Here is a 21,726-nt window from a genome sequence, read left to right as displayed (position 1 = left end):
TTTTTTTTTTTTTTTTTTTTTTTTTTTTTTTTTTTTTTTTTTTTTTTTTTTTTTTTTTTTTTTTTTTTTTTAATTTTTTTTTTCTTTCCCCCCCCCCCCCCGCTTTATTTTTTATATTAGCAATTTAGATTTTAGTCTCCTGAGGAAGACTGACTGGAAAGCTAGAACTACTGAAAAATTTAAATCAAGATCCTGAAAACTGAGTGGTTGAGGGAGAGAGGATCTTTAAATCAGATTTTAAACTCTCTTAAACACCTGTTTAAGTTAGGAGTGGGGGCAAAGATTTAAATCTGCTTCTTCAAAAATAAGAGACTTGACCATTAAAACATTCTGTGAAATACTGCAACAAAAGCAGAAAAGGCACTCTAACTTGCCATGTATCCCCCAAAATAAAAAAGTCTTTGAGATGATTTCATTACGGGCATGTGTGTAATGACGTGATTTGTACCTGAAAGATGAGGTTAGGCTTCTGGTTTGATGACTCAGCTTGAGAACATGAGAATCAGTAGAACTGAAAACAGAGACGGCCTAAGTTGTGGACAGAAGAACTCAGCAGTAGGTAGTTACGTTCTGAATGACAAATTTTGTTGGTTGTAAGTGAGATAGGATCTTTTCAGTAATGTGAAGGGGTTGGGGTGCACTAAGATATCTTTAAAACAGTTCAATCTGATTTAGGACCATAGGCATAGATAGGTTTTCAATCATGTGATTTTTACATAAGAGTAGAGGGCAGATTTAAGTGTGTTTGAGTGTCTTGCCTGTGTATTTCCATAACATGGGGTTTTTTTCCAGTTTTTAACCTAAACGTTGAATTTCCTGTTTGCAACTGTTTATGGTTGAATTATAACATCCATCTCATGATTTCAACACTAAGTTAGTGCTGTGTGCTCTAGTCTTTAGTTCCATATTAATGTGTGTCTTTGCCTGAAAGGCATTCCTTCCCTTGATTAGAAATATATATTATGTAATATATTTAGTATCAGCAGCAGCATTCCTTTGCTGCATACTCAGTTTATTAACAAATGCTCTGAAATTTTCTCCTCCCCTCCTCCTTTCTTCAGTGATGAAGCAAGGCCAGATTTCCAGGTGAAGGTTGAAGTGTATAGTTGCTGTACAGAGGAGCCTTTATGTGTAACAAACACTCCTAAGAAACTAGCAAAGAAGCTTAAAACATCCCTCAGCAAAGCTACGGGGAAGAAACTCAAAGCTGCGCTGGAAGAAGACAGCACTGAATTGCTTTTGCCCCCTGACCCGGTCATCCAGTAAGCTATATATATATAGATATTCTGGTTTTACCGTTTTTGAAAATAGGAATATAGAAATAAAAAAAATATCCGTGATTCTGAATAAGCCAAATATATTGTAAATTTTTGGAAAATTGCCAAGAAAGTGATTATTTCTGTACTCGCCCGAGTGAAAAGAAATTTACATTTTAAATAGGAAATGAGAAAGTAGGTGTGAATTCCAACCGTGTCGCTCAGCCTTGAGGCCTGGTTCTGATTTTGAAACACACGAGTAGGCTTTTTCTTTCTGCAATACAGCTAGCTAGCTGTATTGCACTGTTATTTTCAAACTTTCTAATATTTGTAGTTTGATCTCTGGAGAAAATCAGGCTTGTGTGATCAGTCAGTCTGCGTCATCCCTCTGTCCATCTACCTCTCCATCTCCCTTTCCCATTTGTTCCCTCCCCTATATTATTTTTGCACCTCGCCAATTTTGCTCGTACCTGACGGACAGGTAGACGTGTCTAAAAGTTACAAGTAGTGTGAAATTAAAAAGTGTGGTATGTAGACAGGAGGAACCTCTCCTGTGCCCCCTCCCTGTGTGCGTAAGGGCCATTGCTGGCTTTTCAGTAAAACTCTGGGCTGTCAAAGGCGCTTCGCAGTTACAAGCCGCTTAACAGCAGTTTTCTTCATTGACTTTAGCACAGAACGTTTTAAAATGACTTACTGGTTTTCAGTGTTCATAGAAATAAGTGCCATTTCTAGTAATTTACCTGTTTCATTTTAAAAAATGATCTTAAGTCTTTCATGCATTTTTTTTAATGAAGCTAATTGCCCGCTAATATTTCCCAGCTACTTTAATTTCATTGGGATTTAAGCAGGCCAAGTGCCTCAATTGTAAATACCAGTGATACTGGGTTTTTTGGCTGAACAGTGAAGAATCAATTCTTAAATTCTTGCCAGGTGTCGAGTGTAGTTTTACTCTACCTTCACATATATCTATTTGCCTGGATTTTAAAAGGAAGCATATTCTTTGTCAAATTGATGTTACCGTATACCGATATTACTGTTTCAATCAAAAGTACACATCCAGGAGATCTTATCCACAGAGCAAAGCTAATTTTATCACTAACTTTCCCATGTGTTCCAGCTAATGACAATGTATCTTTCAATCTGCATCATCTCAGGTGGCCGCGCTTTCCACAGGCTCCAGTTGCGCGATGACACTCTGCTTCAGATATAACCACTAGCTTATTTGCTGGCCGTACCCGCTTGAATACAGATTGCCTCTCTTTTAGGGAAGAGGCATCAGCAGACAATCTAAACAGCTGCCTCCTCCCTGGGGTTTTGCTTTGGGTTTCTCAATTGGAATTGTATTTTGCTTTCTTCCGTCTCGAAGTTTGTTGTTTCTACTGTAAATAATTATCTCACAGTGGCTGTTACTTTCTTAACAGAGTTAAATGAACAATGATGACTTTGCTAGGTGATTAAAAAGGATTCTTGGGTTTTTACAGGCAAAAAATAAGTTGTCGGATTTTTTTTTTATAGGCTCCCCATAGGATTTATATTAATAAGACCTTGCTATATAGTCCTTATAAAGGGGAAGAGATTGCAAGAGATCTTTCAAGTATTCCCAGAGAGTTTTACCAGTCCAGCAGGTGAAACTAAACTGCAACAAAAAAGGGAACTTTCTGTATTATGTGAACATCTTTTCTCTGTAGATTTCATGTGTGCAGGCCTTTTTCTCTTCAGTGCACACATGGGTGAAGTTCTCCGTTTTCCAAAAACTCTGATTCCTTTGTGTCAAACTTCTTGGCTCAGAAATGCCCCTGGTTAGTGAGGAAACTGTCAGCCTTGTAAATTCTTGCAAAAGCTTAGCGACAAAGTGCTTTGAATGGTTGCTGAGGCTGGTTAACTTCAGTTGTGCTGGTGTTCTCTCTACTCTTAATTATCTCTCTTTTCATTTCTAGACAGTCTTTGCCTGCTTAATTTTTCTATTCCAGCTTCATTTTTATTTTTTTTTTTTTCTTGTTGCGTCTCTGGTAGAAGGAAAACATTTAGTGCAGTTATGCTATTTAATTCCAGAGTAACTAGGTTGCTCTTTGGATAAATCATTGGAGAGACTCCCTGAAGTGCATGTTTATTCACTTGCAGAACTGGCCTACACATGGCTTGTCGTTAGTGCCTTTTATGTATTGTCCTCCGCTGGGCTGGAGGCACGGCTTCCGTGTCCCATGTTTGCATTGGCAGATTCATAGTGATATCTGGCCAGAAGTACATAGTTTAATCTAACGGCCTCACTTTTATGGTTGGGTTCTTTTTAGTACCTGAAGGTTTTATTTGTTTTTACCTTCTATTATTTAAGATCTGATTGAAAGGTGAGCGTATTAGATTTAATTTTTTTTTTGACTCGTAGTTCCTCCACTACATATCTGGATGAGTGAACTAAGACTGGGATTTCTAACTCTGGGATTAATATTCAGGAACAGATTCTGGAATCTGAAATGTATTAATTTATGTGCATCAATAGAAAGGGTGAGATAGCTGCATCTTCCCACGCCAGTGTCTGTGTGGCAACTTTGGTGCTTCTGTCTCTTGATCAGTAAACAGATTTAACAACAAGCCTTTGCCACAGGCGTGTTGTGGAGATAAGATGATTTTTTTAAAAGAAAGTTATTACATGGTAAAATACTATAGATATGCAAAGTACTGAATGAGATGCAGCAGGCAGATTATTCTTTGTTATACAAAGAAACTGCCATTTAAGGCTGTTAGCTAATTCTGTGAAATGCAGAGGCAAAATGTAGTCAACAATCCTGATTAGCCAGTTAAATTTGAAAACTATTTGCAGATAAAACTTTTCTAAATTATATTGCAGCTGGCTGAAAGGAATGACTGTTGTATTTTAGAACGAAAATGTTACTGTGAAGCATATTTTAGAAGTGAAGTAGCTATTTTTTTTGGCAAGGTTGTTGTGGTAATTAGTCATGCTTTAGAAAAAAAGTAAGTTTAAAATCAGCACAGAAGTTTTATCTGTAAGAAGAAACTGAACTTTTTGATACAGTTTAAATATAATGGTAATTTATTGCTCAATTGCATGGGAAAACATAATCAGTGGAGAATCTTTTGATAGGGAACAGTCTAGCAGGGAATACATACAAATGCTGATGAGTTGTTGTTCAGATTGCCCTCTTGAAATATTTCACAGCAGTGGTTTTTCAACCAGATTGTTATATCCTATTTAATTTTCTCTTTATTCCCTTGAGATAGATGTGTAACAGACCTCCCTGCTAGCAAACCTGCTACTTTTCCTCCTCCTCCTCTTTCATTGTTAGGGCTAGGTGGGCATCTGCTTTGTTCCTCTGCAGAGGCAAAGATTTTAAAACCGTATGTTGCCTCTGTGCTATTAGGAAAAATAACATTTGAAAAATAATATGATATGAAACTATTTTTTAGTGATGTTAGTTCAGTAGTGTCTTACCTTTTACACCACTAAGCTGTTTTATGCTGTACTGAAGATACCTTAAGGATCTTATGCTGGATCATGTTAGGGAGAGTAATTAGTGATTTTGAGGGGTTTGTTTTCTTGTGAACTTTGTTTAAACTGCTATTAGCCAGGTGGAATTCTTACTGCGCTGCTGGACTGTAAATCTGTTACTCGGTCTGAAGAGTATTTGGGGGAAAAGGTTAAACGTGTACCAAATTTATACTAGTTTATTCCAAGAATTGCATTCCACATGCGCTGTACTGAATTGTAAATGTGATTTTTTTTTTTCCCTAGGCAAAATCCAAACCAAAGATATAACATTCTGAAACATGTAAGCATAATAAGTGAAAGAGTCCTTTATACTACAAAACTGACTATAGGATTTCTGCACACATTTCTGCATGCAAAGAGTCAAGCTAGTAGATACTACTAAAAAATGGATATATAAAAGCAACTGTTTCATAAAGTGTAATCTACACAAGCAAAGCAGAAGAGCAGAGCAACATGGAGGGGCAGTATAAAACCTTTTAATTTTTAACCTGTATTTTCAGACAAAGTTTATGTCATCAGTTGTTCTATTAACTATAGCAATTGTTGAACCTATTACCAAATCTAGTTGATTTAGGCCTTGGAATGAAAACGGTAAAACTATTAAAAGTTACTTGGTGTCTGACTAGAGGAGAGAGATGATTTGAGCATCCTCAGGGTGCGGAGAGGTTGGATAGCACAGCCTTTTGCCTGGGTTTGGCAGCTGCTGGCTCAGCAGTCAGCGTGAGCCCAGGGTGCAGGCAGTGGCCACGGGAGAACTCTCCTGGCTGGCAGGTTCAAAAGAGGTGGCTATGGGAAGGGCCACCTGATGGGGCCTTGCGGCATCGGCCTGGAAGCTGTGGGGTGGGAGGGAACTGGATTTATGCACAGGGTGGAGGCAGGAGATAAAGATCTAGGAGGCAGATGAACAGACTGTGGGACAGTGTTGGTTTACAAGGAAAACCAGAGATGCGGGAGTTCTGTGGGAAGATGCTGAGGGGTGGCAATCTGTGGTCACTGACAGGTGCTGCCTTGCACCTTGGCCGTCACTTGTACCCAATGTGTTATCTCAGGCATGTCTAGACTCCCTTTAATTACTGCCTGGGCAACGTGAAGCAGAAATGTCTTAAACATGCCTTTTTTTTCTACACTTAGTGGAGCAAAGTACAGTTTGCTAGCGTATACCACTTTGGGGCTGGAGAGTGCTGAGGACAATTTCAGGACCCACAACCTTACCATTACAGGAAATGGTAAGTACATATGGTACCAATTTAAGGAAATAAAAAACCAGTAACATTTCGCATTTTTCTCTCTTGTAAACTAAAGAGCTTAAAGAGATTATTTTTCTTGATACTTAATATAGAACAACTTTAATAAAATATTTAACGGCTCTAAAAGAGGCATCTATACACAGCTGAATAAACTGTAAGTTGAGTAAAATTTCAAGTCCAGATGAAAATGTAATTCTTTTGGGAGTTCCTTCTGTCATTTGCATCTCAGTCTTACATGAGTTGTAGCTATATACAAATTATTTCCCCTTCCTCACAAGCAAGGCAGGGTATCAGAATGAAGGACAGCTTTTCTCTCTGTAGTCAGAAGGAAAGTAGCAAACCATCTTCAGTTATAGCGAGGTTACTTCAGCCCTGGGACAGCAGGAGTAGGCAGCACTCAGCCTGGGTGCTAACACAGGGACTATGATAATGCTGCCAATGAAAGTCATGTTTTAAGTAGCAGCAGTACAGTTTTTGATACTTTGACCATTATTTTCTGAAAGGATAGCCCCTCCCCTAAGCCACTGTAATTGGTAACTTAAGGCATGAGACTATCACTGTATTTCACTGTGGCTTCTGGGAAATTTATCTTTTACTTGGGTAAACTTGACCTCAGAGAGAACTTCATTCTTTACACTTCATTAATTCTGAATAAGTACAGATTTGAAGAGTTACAGGGTATTTGTTTCTTCATAGGTTGGATGAATAATTTTGAGTATCTCTGATATTTGTAAGCCTTTCATTATTAGTACTTTATACTCTTTCTTCTTGAAATTCCTTTTAAAGTAATTAATTTACATAACTTTGGTGAGAAATGGTATACCGGGATATTTTGTTTCATTACAAGCATTTTTAAAACATGACTCTAAGACAGAGTCATGTCAATAGAACATCGTATTACCTGCTTCTAATTTCAGAAGACAGAGCCTATTACACAGTAGAGCTGAGCGAGGAGGGATATTGCAATTCATTAGAAACTCCTTGGAATCCTAAATACTCTTCTAGTACAGAAGACAGAAGTAGATACAAATTCTAAACCTTAACAAAACAATCAGAAAAAAAGTGCTCGTGTAAATGTAGCTGTGTGCCACGATGGGATGGGCTCAGGGATCCTACTGAGATGTCTTAGATGAGATGGCCAGTGTACTTATCTGTCAAAATGTTTCTAGCTGTGAAATCAAATTTAGAGCTGTATTATATATAAGAACAACTTGTTCTTTCAGAATAATATCTCCATTTTCACTTGAAATTCTTTTGTAAATTCTCTTTTTCTTTTTCTTTGATTAAAAACCTTACTGAAGACTAAAAATCAGTTTTAGTTTAATCCTATAGGATGAAATATCTTTCTTTAAATAGAAAAATGCTTATTTACATTTTTTTTTAATTATGTAAAAAGCTAAATTCTATTTTAGGCAGAATTTCAGAACTAAGTGTTTGTCCTTCTTTTGCCTGGTCTTTTTTCCCCAGAGGAATCCTCTTTTTGGCTCCCCCTGTATGGAAACATGTGCTGCCGTTTAGTTGCTCAGCCTGCCTGCATGGCTAGGGATATGATGGCAGGATTTCTTAATCAGCAGGTAAGAAGACCTTGCTTGTGTTTACATCCTCCTCGTTAATAGCTGTCACCAAGAGTCAATTGTTAAAACATTTGCATTTACCTGAAGTGGATTCTTGAGGACTGTTATTTTTCACCAGTTCTACCTAGAGCAAGGGAAAAATTCTCTCTCAGAGCTGCATTTACAGACAGTATCTTCAGTGGCTAAGCATGAAGAAATAGATGTTTCCTTGGTGTTCTTATCAATATAATTATTTAGGCTGTTACATAAAGATCAAGTATAGTTCTTGTTTCAGAATTGATTTAGGCTGGTGCTTCATGGCAGCAGTTCTAATAATCCAGTGGCTCTCATCCTTGTACGTACCTCTCTTTGTGCTGGCACAAGAGTTCATCTCACAGCATGGTGAATCTGACTGGTGAACCGAGCCATATTTAAACTCATCCCTTCAAAAATGATTCATGTGAAGTCAGTTTAATTCTCTATTTTGGTTCATTGCACAACTAGGCAAACGAGAAGGTGATAGCAGAGGGCCAGAGGGGCTGGGTCATTTGTCAGGAGTGAATTACAGGCTTTAAACAAGTTGTGAAACTATAATGCTTTTATGAAAGCTGTTAAGAAAATTCATTTAAGAAAGTGAAAATTCTGTCTTTCCTTGGCATCTGTTGAATATACTGTGTATTTCCAAAGTGAGATACTCTTTTTATTTCTCTTATTTTGTAATTAATGTAGTTAATAAAGGTGATTTCTTTCTTACAGTAGACACCAGTTCTAGATTTCATTCTGTGTGAACCAGCAGATTCTGTATTGTTAGTGTCACACTGCAATAAATCTGTGAAAACTGTGAAGCACCAAAAGACATTTAAAGTATTGTTAACCTTTCAAAAATCAGTGACTGAAATATTCTGCAACAGGAAGTCTTTGTTTTAGGAAAGAATTCAGTATGGCTAAGTTTTGATCATGCAGGGCTGATACTTATAACGATGATACTGTATGATATGCTCTTAACTTGTAGTTTATGTTTGGCAAATTCTGACTATTTCTTCTCTTTAGCAAATGATAGGAGGTCTAACTAGCTGGAGGAGGCTGTATTGTGTACTGAGAGGTGGCAAGCTCTTGTGTTATAACTCACCAGAAGAAATTGAGGCTAAACTGGAGCCAGCATTGACAGTTTCCATCAACAAGGTAAGAATGGTTGTATTGGGTTGTTTTGTTTGGGCTTTTTCTTTGTTTTGAGGGAGGTTGTTTTTGTTTTAAGACATCACTACACTCATGTGGGCTCTAAGCTGCTGGTATGCAGAGTGCTTTCTAGGTAGCATGTGGGTGGGATAGGCTTCAGTGAAATTTGCAGTTGCTGAATTTTTTAGCAAAGACGTTACATTTCTTAGTCGTGGACGTAAGTTCCTTCTATTGCATTAGACTGGTTAACATAGAGGTAAAAAAGAGGATGTATTTCTTTAGGAAAAGTAATAACTTGTTATATGACAGTTTCATAAGACAGTCCTTGGAAATGTATTGCTTACAGTCCCTTAGCAATGCTGTGGTAGACTTTTATCCTCAGCAAGGTGGAATTTTAACAAAAGCTTTTTTGTTGTTCTGTGTTATTTGGCCACAGTCTTAATTGGGAGAGCTGGAAAATTGTTCAAAATATTTTAGTGCCTTAAAATAAGCTGCTTTTCTTAATACTGGTTTTGTACAGGGCTCAATAACTTTGGAAGTTCTGTTCTCTAGGTGACATTACTGCTGCTTTTCATACCCTGATTGAAAAAGACTGAGTTTAAAATGTAAAGTTAAAATATCACTATTTGGCTAAAGAAACATTAATTATTTAGTTGTTCAATTTAGGAATGTTATTGAAAGGACCTTCTAGAATGGTGAGCATTAGAGTGAACAGATGCTTTCAAAAACTGTTTTTGGTGCAGTCATCAAGAGTTAATATCACGTAAGGACGGGCAGAAGAATGTAATGTTATTTGCAATTGATATAGCTGGATTCATCTTACCTAAGTAAATAGACACATTTGGAAACTGTAAAGCACAGGTCGATCTGGATTCTGCTGCTGTGCTACTGTGGGCATTTGGTGCCAATGCAAATTCTGAAAGCAGCCTTCCTCCTGTCCAGTCCCTCGTTCAGGCTGCTGTGCTGCTGCTTTATGCCAGGGCAGGCACTGGTGCAGCTGACTGATGAATTGGAAAAGGGAGCTGATGTGCGTTAAAATTAGATTGTTTTGGGGGCAGGAGGAGAGTTGGCTTCCACCGTGGTTCCCTTTAATGAATTCTTTTACCAGTTCACTCATGGCCACACGAATGCTTGCGTGGTACAAGAAGGGGGCTAGGCTATGACTGGGAATGTGTAGGGACACAGAGTAACATAGAACTGCCTCTTAAAACAGCAATATCAGCTTTTGGTGGCTTTAAAGTTTCTGAAAAACATAACTGCATTCTCACCTACAGTGAGACTTGTAAAAAACATAAAGCAAAACATTTAAACTAGATATAACAACATGACCTGTTTGTGTTAGGACTTCTTTTTTAGTGTGCTAAGATTTAAAATGATTCCTTAATTAAAAACACCATTCTACTAGTGCTGTATCTTTTAACAAAGCCACTTTTCCTCAATTTGTTCACGCATTTACATTAATTAAATGTTTAGATGGTGATACCTATTTAAGCAGGTTTACTTGCCTACCGCTTCAGTTGCTTCTAATTGCACTAGTCAGCCTTTGCCATAATTCTGTTCTGCAGCTGTTCACAATATCAGTTAAGAAACGGTAAACTTTAATAAATTCTAGAATTACTAAATCCATATTCTAAAATGTGACAGTAATTTTAAAAGTTATGTATCAGCCTAGCTCATACCTTTCCTTGGAGGTCTCTGTTTTGGTCTGTATCCTAATTTTGCTTATCCTTTTAAAATAACTGTATTTTGGTCCTTCAAGTTACTGATACTCTTAGAACCTAAAATGCAGCTTAATAAGCCTTTGCTGGGAGACTGTCCATACATTTGCAGAGTTATCCTTAAAGCTAACATATAGAAGGTACATAAATCATGTATTTTATACCATTTTACAAAAATGTCAGACTGCTGGAAAATATGACTGTGAATCCTTCTTCAGTTTTAATTAAAACCAGAAAAAATCTGCAATTTAAAACATATTTGGAAACTTTACCATTTAAACAGTTTCTCTTGGAAATAACTTAATGCCTGCAGATATTTTTTGATTCCTTTGTTATGAAATTTCTCTTATGGATTAAATGAAAGCAAATTAATCATATGGGCTTGTCTGCTATGTGTTGTTATAGAAACAGCAATTTCAAAATGAAAGTTGAGATTGAACATCAACTCTAGACGTTCTAACTAAAATCTCTCTGGTTGGATATGTGGCATTTTCAGTTGTAATGTGAAGCTGATCCTTTACATGTAATTGAAAGATACTTTCTGAAAAGTAATGAAATCATCTGGATTTATGAGAAACTCCCTGGAAAATATTCACACTGATAGCCTTATTTCCCATTCCCTTTGAGTCAAGACTTGAAGAAGCCATTAAGACCAGCAAAGTCATTACTTCAACTTCAGATGACTTCACTGCTACTGCTGTTGAGCAAGAATGGTTCTGCAGTTCCTATTATGCAAGTGCTACTATTATTGTTCCAGCTAAATGTGATTATAACATATTATATTGCACAACTAAGTAGGGAAAGAGAAATTATATTTTCTGTAGCAAAGAAAATTTGCTGGAATCCAATTTGAACACGAAATACTCCTTATGGGTCAGTTCCTGAAATTTTTTTGAAGTTTTTTTTTAGTTTAAAATGAATAATAAAACACCTGATAGCCTAGCAAATTGATGCATGTGCCAGCAGTTTGTGTTGGTTTCTCAGTATTTGGAATACATATTCTATTGTGTCCTGATCATAGATCATAAAACTTTTTTGTGCCACGTATGCCTGAAGCTTGAGGTATTCTGGGACATCGCTTCCAATTAACGTAGACCTGTGAGTTTCTTCCTGCCTTATTTTGCCAGTGCAGTCTTTGCTCTGGTGCCAGGCAGTGCAGCAGGCCCAGAGCTATCTCCATGCTCATGTTAGTTCTTGAGGTGAACAGGATGAGAAACAACAAGTGTTTGCAGCCATGGGCTCAGGGTTCATAGACTGGTTGCTAAACGGTGTAGCAGAAGTGGAAGGACAAAATCAAGCTGGCATTTCTGCAGACTGTTACCTCAAATGACAGTATTTGTTGGAACATCTGTTCTGTGCTAGGTCAGGTAGAGAAATTAGTTTGAAAATGTAGTGATGGCTACAGCAGCGTAACTTCAAGGGAACCGTGCAGTATTTCTGTAGAACCAGGGAGTTCACCCTCAGACGCCAGCAGAAGGATATCACAGAATGCTGGGGTTGGAAGGGACCTCTGGAGATCATCTAGTCCAACCCCCCTGCCAGAGCAGGTTCACTTAGAGCAGGTTGCACAGGAACGTGTCCAGGCAGGTTTTGAATGTCTCCAGAGACGGAGACTCCACCACCTCCCTGGGCATCCTGTTCCAGTGCTCTGCCACCCTCAAAGAAGTTTCATCTTATTTTTAGATGGAACTTTCTGTGTTCAAGTTTGTGCCTGTTACCTCTTGTCCTGTCACTGGGCACCACTGAAAAAAGACTGGCCCCATTCTCCTGATTGTTACAAGTTCTTGACCATGTGAAGGAGCCATCAATATGAACAATATTCTCTGTGTGCCTCAGGGAACTCCAGCAGTGGTGAAATGAGAGCAGCCCTGAAAATACCTGTGTTCTCTGTGGTAAGGACTTTGTCCAACTGGTTGGCTTAGACAAGCCTTCATACATGTGAAAATATTTTGGGAAGGCATAGACTAATTAAGTGCCTCCAAATATTTGGACCTTAATATTGCTAATTTAGTCCTGCAATTGCTTGAAAGAGCTTGTGGATGTGGGCAAGGAAACCTATATAATACCCAGATCCCACGTGGTGGACCTTATAACACGTATGCTCAAATGGGGTGGTTTGGAAACTATGCTTCATGGCTCCACAGAATGCTGAGTAGTCATGTAATGCCATCTCCTTCCTCTGGATTTTAGCTGCTGCATTGCATCAAAGATGGCTTAAGTGCCATAGAAATTCTAATACTGCTTTTCTGTATCAAACTTACACATTATAGTTACCATCCAGTGGCCACAAGGATGTTACGTTAATACTTGTTCACAAAGCAATGAAGATGGAATGAGGAAGTATTCATAGCTGATCTGGTGAATTTGATCTTGTGCATTAAGGTTTTTGAAAGCCATAATTTTAAATTTAACCATATTTCCTCACTTGCCTAAAACAGACCCCATGGGAATTATTAACATTAAAGCAGAAACCAACACATGAACAGAACATATTTTGTTTCCAGTGTTGTGTTGTTATTTCTTGGTTTATTTTGTTGGTACTAAAAATATGAAGGAAATTTGTTATATGTAATTTGGTTTGTTTTATCTTAAAATAGATACACAGAACCAGATCATAGGTTATTCAGTATTTTTCTCAAGAACTGTAATTTGTTCTGATGTCTTAAAATGATCTTTATAACCAGTGCTCCTCAGTGTGTCAAGATTGACTTAGCAGGAAAGTGTTACACATCAGCAATAAAAAATGTCTCTCTCTCTTTTTTTTTTTCTTTTTTTTTTTCCTTGTTTTTGGTTTCTTTTTAGCTTAAAAGATGAGCTTCCCAAAGAGGTATTACCAGGCACAGAGATTTTTTGATTTTGCGGGAAAAGTATAGAGGAAAGGTTGTATTTACATCACATTTAAAAAAAAAAAAAAATCTAATATTTTCCCTCTTAGTCTTTCCCCACCTTCAAAAAAATAATCTTTTGCATATAGGGCATAAAACTGGCTTCAGCTTCCCCAAAAGAATAATTTGAGTTCAAGATTCAACTCTGTTTTTCCAGTTCTGATCTTTACAATTCTGTTCTTTACAACAGCTGTAGCAGAGTTGGTTCAGTTGTCTGTAAGACTGCGTGAAGTTGAGCGTTATTATAGATGCCTTTTTGCTTATGTTTGGAGTTCTTGTTTGGTGGCAGTTTTGGTGGTTTTTTTTTTCTTTTCTTTTTTATTTGTTAAGTAGAACTGGGCATGTGGTGTAATTCACCCAAGCTTGGTATATTCATCATGCCATTACTGTAATGGCCTCTTGTATCACTCCTTAAATATTTAAGCATCAGATATAGATTGTTGCTTTAGGATTCATCTCCTTTGAATAATACCATAGTTGTGGGATAAAACCTGCAGCAAACGTCATTAAATAAACTTGTGTGTATGGTGTGCTTGAAGTTCTTACCTGTCAAATGTTAATCTATTTGATTTAATTTTTTTGTTGGTATCTATGGTTACCTGAGTTAATGGGATATAGAGCACTTATGGATGAATTACTTCATCTCCTATTTTTAGACAGAAGAATTTAAATGAGCATATCCATCAGATATGCTACAAGCAGCTGTTGGTATTTCAAATGGTTACTTCAGTAATGCATTTAAAATCCAGGGAATGTTCTGTAGAATAATTTTTGTTTTTCTGAATATCAGAAGTAGGCTTATCCCCATGGGATCCCATGTGTAAACTTAATTTCTGTAGGTGTATGTTTAACATCTTTAGCAGATGTTTGACATTTGGTTGAATTGTGTAAAAAGGAACATGATTAATCTGTCCCCACTGTATTTTGAGGAATGCCCCAAGGCCACCTTTGTGGTCAGATTCTCTGTCCATCTGGACAGGAGACGTTTGAACACAACCCTGGCTGTGGTTGTTGGCTTCCTTCAAAACCTGGGGCACTCCCCATGCCAGGGGACACCCTTGCATGGTGTCCTTTTAAGAACAGTGTTGTAATAGGCCATCTCTTGTTCAGCCAGGTTAAATTGTATATGCAAAGATATTCCCAGAGTTTATGCTTTAACTCTCATAAATAAAAAGAATGTTAATTATTTTAATTTTTTCATTATGTTGTGATGAGCAGCAATGTTGACCAGTTGCGTTCTGGAAATTTTTTCAGTTGTGTGTTATATTAAACTTCTACTAAAATCTTTTGGTATTTTACACATGAAAAAAACCAAACAAACCACTCAGTTAAAGGTAAGTGCTTTGTGCTTTTTTTTTTGTTGTTGTTGTTGCCATAACAAAGAAACTAAATAGTATGAAAACACCACTGGATCTAGTCTATATGATAAAAACCAATTGACCTATGTCCCCAAAAAGAAGGGGAAACCTTTGCTGTAACAGTGCTGCTGCATAATCTGAGAGCCTTTCTAACATTAGCTGAAGAAATTTGATAGACTTGTGATGTGCTTCTCACATATATTTTTAATTGTTTCTATGTAGCTCTCCCTAATTAGGGCAAAACCAAAATGTCTATTTTGAAATGACAAGTAGAATTTTTTAATATGAGAGCAAAATGGGTTTTTGTGCTGGAAATTTGTTCTAGTACGGGTAACTGCTACAAATGTTCCTGTAAATGTGGACTAGATAAGTTTCTTTTTAGATTTCCTGTCACTGTAGTATTAGTCCTGAATGCCCTGATTCACTAAGATGAACATAAAATAGGTGTGAATTTAGAATACATTGCATACATAATGGCACACAGAAATACAGTAGGAGACCTAAATGGTAGCTGTAACAATGTGGTTGTCCAGCTGAAGAGTGCAGAGAAAAGGAGCTGCTTGCTGTTATTTTAGATTATTCACCAAAATACTGTGGAGAAGAATGAGCTGCATGAGATCAGCTGGTGAAGGCAGAGGGAGGGGAAACCTAGAACGTATATTCTGTAATTTCGAACTAAACAGCGATGATAGTGCTCCATTCCCTTATTTTTCATGCTTTATGCCACTATTATAGTTCTATGAGAAAATATTTTTATAAGCAGTTCTTGAAATCTTCCAAAAGCAGAAGTTTTTATTTGGGCTATTGTCAAGGCTAGCTATAGTTACATCTAGGTACTTAATGCCAAATGCCACAGAATCCCAATGTCATCAATATGTACCATTTATTCCTGGGATTGCTCTGGTCCCTCTCTTCCTCCGGTGGGTCTAAACAATAATCCTTTCCTTTTTTTTTTTTTTTTTTTTTTTTAATTGGAAATTTGGCCATAAGGTGATGCCAGTGTGGAGCTGAAGCAATGACTCATGGCCACAGTTTGTCGTTCCTAGGAAACCAGAATTCGAGCTGTGGATAAGGACTCCAAGAGAAGAACTAATAACTTCTCTGTTATCAACCCTGTGTCTGGAGAGGCTGTGACGCGACTTTTTGCTACTGACAGTAGGGACGACCTTCAGAAGTGGATGGAGGCTTTCTGGCAGCACTTTTATGATCTGAGTAAGTAAGCGAGCAGTGCTGGCAGCGTGCCCTCCACCATGGGGCGTTAAGTAACATCAAAGGGATCTTTGAACAATTTGAGTTGGAATTGCCTCATAAGCCTTTGTTTGCAGCGATGAGAAGGAAAATGTTCTTTGGGATAATATTGGGTGGTGGTCTAAGCCGTTGGAAGGCAAATATTTGACTAAACTGAAGTTCAGTCTGGGGTTTTGTAGGAAACCAGAAGCGGAATACGTCCATCAATCTCAAAAGAGCTTGATCTCTTTCAGCAGTGTTCTAGATATTTTTTTTTTAAGGACTGCTAAATTCTCATCATCAATTCCTCCACTGTAGCAGGGAGAGTCCACCTCTGCCTGGGCCTCCTACCAGTGCTGTGTTGGTTTTGTGAGATTCTCCTTTGGGTGTGGAAGCCTTGGTGGGAAGCGATGAGGATGCTGGATTCATCTGGGGCCTTGGCTAGGATGCAGATTCAGCCACCCCTTGCAAGTAGGCACATGTATATGGGATTTCCTTGCTCAACGGTATTATGGATGAATTAAATCACAGTTTGTTGCAGCAGGGATTACTTGATTCTGTTGGTAATTCTGAGGTTTTTGTGCCCCTTGTCTCATGAGAATATGCTCACCTAGGCACACTCCCGTTGTGCAAATACACGCTGCTTACTTGAACCTGTTAAAAGCTGTACCTGAGGCTTTGTAACAGATGATATAAATGAGATGATAAACTGATACCCTGATCCTTTGGCTAACCTCAGGAACAACACACTTACTGCATGAGAGAAGAAACTCATTTATTGGTGTAAAACAGTGAAACAGTACTGAAGTATTATACCGTGTTGCTTGTTTAACACAAAATATTTATTATAAGAACTACATAGATTAATTTGTCTTGATCTTTTTCCTCTGCTTTAGTAGTTTGACTAACGGGTTTATTAAGAGTAGAGAACAACTGTCAGTTATTATGCTGTCATCGACAAGGTATAGTTGGTTCCTGACAGTCAGTTTTATCAGGTCAGAAAACAGAACCAGGTCAATTAATGAAAAATCAGTCTTTAGTCAGAGGCCACACCAATAAAATCAGTGAATTGAGGTTGTGGAAACTAGGTATTATAGTTCGTATTTCTAGTCCTTTCTAGCACTGATTTACAATGAGAAAAGGCTCTATCAATTAAAGAAACACACCAAGCAAAAACTAGGGCATCCTCTTTAAATTAGCTGTAGAGTGGGGTAGAAGAACTACTTCTTATTCATTATAGATAGAATACCCATGGATTTTTTGAGACATTTTCCTTAGGTTCAGAAAAAATGGGTCACTCGGCATTTAAATGCCTTTTTTCTTCCCTGGTTCTAAAATTCTCTTAAAATTAATGTGCTCAGAAAACTTGGAATGATTGGTATGAACAAAGTAATTTTACTGTCTTGTTTTCCTTAAGGTCAAAATCTTATTAATAGAAAAAGAGGTTTCCTTGTCTGCTAACGGATAAAAGGCAAGTTATCCTCTATTAAAGACAGCACGTTCCTTTACTGTAACATTGTTGTATAACATCCAGCTTGCAGTATATTGGAGGTTGTCCCTGAGAAGTTCATGAAGCTTCACTAACCTTGAATTATTATATTTCTTTTAGGATTTTTTTTTCTGATGAATTTATACTGTGTTTGAGGATTTGAAGGCAAATTATGATATTTAACCTTTGTAGTATAACAGTACTGCTGGGATGCTTAAGTTGAAGTTGTAGTATCTTACGACCTTTGTGCTAAGAGTTAGAATGAGCACTGAGTTGAAAATACAAAAGCATCCTGAGCATTCCTGCTAAACAACAGCAAATGCTTGCTGTTTAGCATTGCTTTGGAGATGGTTTCCTAACACAACCTAATAACTTCAATTTTTTTCAAGCTGAAGTGTTTAAGTTCCAGTCATTGTTCTCTTTTCTCTCTCAGGCCAGTGGAAACATTGTTGTGAAGAACTTATGAAAATTGAGATTATGTCACCACGGAAACCACCTTTGTTCTTGACAAAAGAAGCGACCTCCGTCTACCATGATATGAGTAAGTGGGATTTGTCTTTTCAAGTTGCAGGGTAACAGAAACAACATTGTCTGTATTCAGATGGCTTCTGGTGTTATGTTGAAACATTGAGTTTTTCAAGGGCAATTCAGACAATGAACACAACATAATTGCATACCAAGGAGTTCATATTAAATCTGAATTTGTAATAGCACAAATAACGAATACATTTTTTACTTTGAGCCAAAAAAAATCTGCAATCTGGACTTTAACTGGTGAGCCCTGAACACATTCAAAAAAGCTGTCACTAGAAATAAACATTCATCGTTAAGTGTAGTATAAAGCTCAGGAAATATAAAGGTAAAATAGTCTGGTCTGCAAACCAGTAATGTCTTTAACTAGTTGCATGAGATTAATTTGCTGTTCACAAAGCTATTTAAAGGCTTACCTAACATAACTGACTTAATTGTTTGGTCTTTGGTAATGACGTTGAAAAATATGCTTGGAAAATCTATCCAGCATTTATTTGAGACTTCTATTTTTACAGAGCAAAATGGTATGCAGCAGGATTATTTTAATAGTTTCATTACAGAAATAATATTTACAGACTAAAAAAGTAGGTCACTTTGTTTTAATGGATCCAGTGCAGTATTGGCTGAGAAACACTGTACAGCTCTAAGTGCCTGACTGCTTGCTGCTTGAGATTGGACCTGTGAAGATGCTCAAAATGCCATGTGGGTCATTGAGTTACCGTGCATCAGAGCATGGAAGAGTCCTGTGAAAGCTAGGAATGCAGAGCAGAAAAGGCAATAAATCAAGTATGTAGAAGTTTTACGAAGTTGACACTGTAGCATAATTCTACTGATACTCAAGTACGTCAGTGAGAAGCAGAACACAAACTCTGTTTCACTCTTAATATACCAGGTTTTTTCCTGCTTATTTGTAGTATTAATAGGCAAAAGCCTACATTTAAAAATGTGTTGAAAATCATTAACATGTAAACCCCAATAGAAAAGATACTGTTTAGAGGCTATTATTACAGCAGTATACATAGAAGACTCAATATGAGGGATGAGAAATGGAGCAAGACAGTCTTAAAGCATATAAAAAAAATGATATATGTAAAGATGTCCCAATTTCTGCAGGCTGGAAGCACAAGAATATTTAGTCATCGACTTTTTCATCTGCCTTCTGTGAAATGAAATTTTCAAAACACTATACAACAAAATATGTTTAATACCTACTATATATAGATTTCCTAGTACTACCTTATTTTTTCTACTTTTACTTGGAAAGCAATATCAATGCCTACCCGGTTGCCTCAATGCCAGCTATCAGGAAAACAGTTCCCTTGTGTCACCTGAGTTCTCTCTTTGAAAGCGTATGTGTAACCTTTGCCATTTCATCCATTAGTACTATTAGTAGTAGTCCAGACTTCATGAGACATAGTTAATTCAGCTTTGTATTCTGAATAGTAATACCGAAATAGGTAGCAGTAAAATTATTGGTAGCTTTTTAATCCGAGTTAATTGCTGTCCCTTAAAATTACAGGCATTGATTCTCCAGTGAAACATGAGGGCTTAGCTGATATCATACAAAGAAAAATCGAAGAGAGTGATGGCGAGTTCCTGCTTGGCCAGCAAAAAGAATCTGCATCTCCCTTATGGGCTTCGCTCTTTGATGGATCTCATGAGATGGTTGTTCAGAAAAGCACGCATCCAGGCTCAAAAAAAGATACTGCAAGTCCTGTTGATGGCAGAGGAAAGAAAAGAAGAGCTCCACCTCCACCCTCTGATAAGTTACCATACAGTGCAAAAGCACAGGTGAACACAGAGCAATTGGGCAAGGAAAACCAGAAGTTTGACTGCACATCTGCTAATAGTTCTTCCTTTGATTCAAAATTATCTACAATAATGCAGCAGTTGCAGACACCCATTGCTGCTGCTCGCAAAATTGGTCCTTGTAGAAAAAACAGTTTAGCTGGCCCTGGGAATCCCATTTCGTTGGTTACCAAGACTGAGTCGGAAACCAAACCAGTACTAACCCCTAGACAGAAATGCATTACAGAAATGCTAGACCCTAGATCATGGTTGCAGCCATAGAAACCATAATTAGCTTAGAGGAGTTCCTGAAATCAAAGGTTTCTCAGTCTTATAGTATAACTCTTGAATAAAAATAGACTTTTTTAACATAAAGCTTATAATTATGGAGGCTAAAGTTGTTTTTTTTTTCTTTTAACCAGGGCATTACTACTAGCTGCAGTCTCAGCTGTACTCATTATCGCTAACATCTAAATAATTGCACTGGTAACAGAGGGGGGTTATCCGTATCTGAAATAACGGTGCTATTCCTGAAAAGAGCGGTTCAGTACTTTCTTCTTGAAAAACCAGCAGTGTTAGGGTAACTCAGTGTCCCTGCAGCAGGGATGTGACCATTGCCTTCCAGCAGTCCCTCAGCTTAGACCATCTGCAGCTCCTCAGACTAGTTCAAATGGGAATTTCACACATATTCAGCACAGATCTTGCAAAACTAATTTTCTTGGGCTCCATGCTTGTCTTCACCTAAAATATTCTTCTCTCTCCCTCACTGTTTGGGAACCACTGCTTATAAGTTAATGTCCTATGAAAAGTTATTGTGCTCTTCTGAATGGCTCTGTAACTCCATATGAATTTCTGAAGGAGTTCTATCAGTTTAGTGTGGGATCTCCTAAGTTCTTGCTGGTGCGTGCGCTGACCGAATAGACCAGGATTTTCTGTGTTTGAGCAAGAATGTGATCCATCACTGCTGCTTATTTTGGACTAACGTGAACATATAAAGCAGTACTGCATATGAACACCTATTCAGGATTTCATTGTTATGGTAGTATTTTCTGATGAATGGGGATCTGTAGCGTGGCTTCTCCTTTGTGGAGCCTCTCAGCTGTTCCTGGTAGATAGCTGGTTTGTAAACACGGCAGTGTTTCTGGTTAAGAAATTGGGGTTTTTCACCAGTTGTTCTTTCTGAAATAACAGAGAATAAGTATTTCAGGTGAACATATTGAACTTTGATATTTTTCCGTCAGGCTGTTCAACATTTTTGTAAGAAGCATGGGCTATTAGGCTTCCTGTGGCACCTGCAAAACATCTATTGCATACAGAAAAGATTCTGTCCTTCTGGATCCACAGCTTAAATATGCAACCTTTCCCTTGGTTGATGCATTTATCTCAGATGCTGGAACATATCCAAGAGCAAAGGTATGCTTGCAGATGTCCCTCTAGAGCCTTGGTATTCAGACCTGTGTTGAGAGAGTCATACCAGCAACTTTATACATAAGCTTCTTTTTTTTTCTTAATATTTTTATTTTTCTTTCTAAAGTGCAGGTTGCTTTGGGAGCTTTACCATTTCTCCAGAAGATATTGTGTGCATGGTTGGTTTGTTTGTTTTATCTATTTTTTGTCTTCTGCTAAGCTCTTGGCTGCACAGCTGTGAAGGTATCTGCTGAATTCCCTCAGTAGTTCATTGGCTATTTGGGATGGGGCTTGAGAGGCAGGTTTCATTTACAAATCCTTTTGCAGGATTAGAGCCCTTCGTTTCTAGAATGTCCTTGTTCATTCTTCATTTAATCACATTCCATTTTCACTCTGAAACAGCCATAATCATTCTTACAATAAATCATGCTGTTACTTAAGTGGATGGTTTGTGAATGGTTTATAAATAGGAACAGAAAAACTGAAGAATAACTACATGATTATGTAAATTAGACACAGTCAACTAAGTGGACTGTGCAACTCTGAACAAGAAATAGGAAAAATAAACGGGGGGGGGGGGGGGGGG

The 21,726-nt window shown here is 37.6% G+C and overlaps 1 protein-coding gene across 1 annotated transcript in view; it reads left to right on the top strand.

Moving 5' to 3' along the window:
- Window positions 1-21,691, top strand: part of RTKN2 (rhotekin 2) — a 30,030-nt gene extending 8,339 nt beyond the window's left edge. The window contains exons 5-11 of the mRNA XM_014940398.1: window positions 1,062-1,262; window positions 5,893-5,987; window positions 7,476-7,582; window positions 8,612-8,743; window positions 15,745-15,910; window positions 17,848-17,955; window positions 19,465-21,691. Of these exons, the coding sequence (XP_014795884.1) occupies window positions 1,062-1,262; window positions 5,893-5,987; window positions 7,476-7,582; window positions 8,612-8,743; window positions 15,745-15,910; window positions 17,848-17,955; window positions 19,465-20,015 (1,360 nt within the window). The 3' untranslated portion in view covers window positions 20,016-21,691. The remainder of the gene's footprint in view (window positions 1-1,061; window positions 1,263-5,892; window positions 5,988-7,475; window positions 7,583-8,611; window positions 8,744-15,744; window positions 15,911-17,847; window positions 17,956-19,464) is intronic.
- The last annotated feature ends 35 nt before the right edge of the window (window positions 21,692-21,726 follow it).

The sequence above is a fragment of the Calidris pugnax genome, unplaced genomic scaffold (assembly GCF_001431845.1).
Source record: "Calidris pugnax isolate Ruff unplaced genomic scaffold, ASM143184v1 scaffold39, whole genome shotgun sequence".
Lineage (NCBI taxonomy): Eukaryota > Metazoa > Chordata > Aves > Charadriiformes > Scolopacidae > Calidris > Calidris pugnax.
This window is presented reverse-complemented; position numbering and strand designations above follow the sequence as displayed.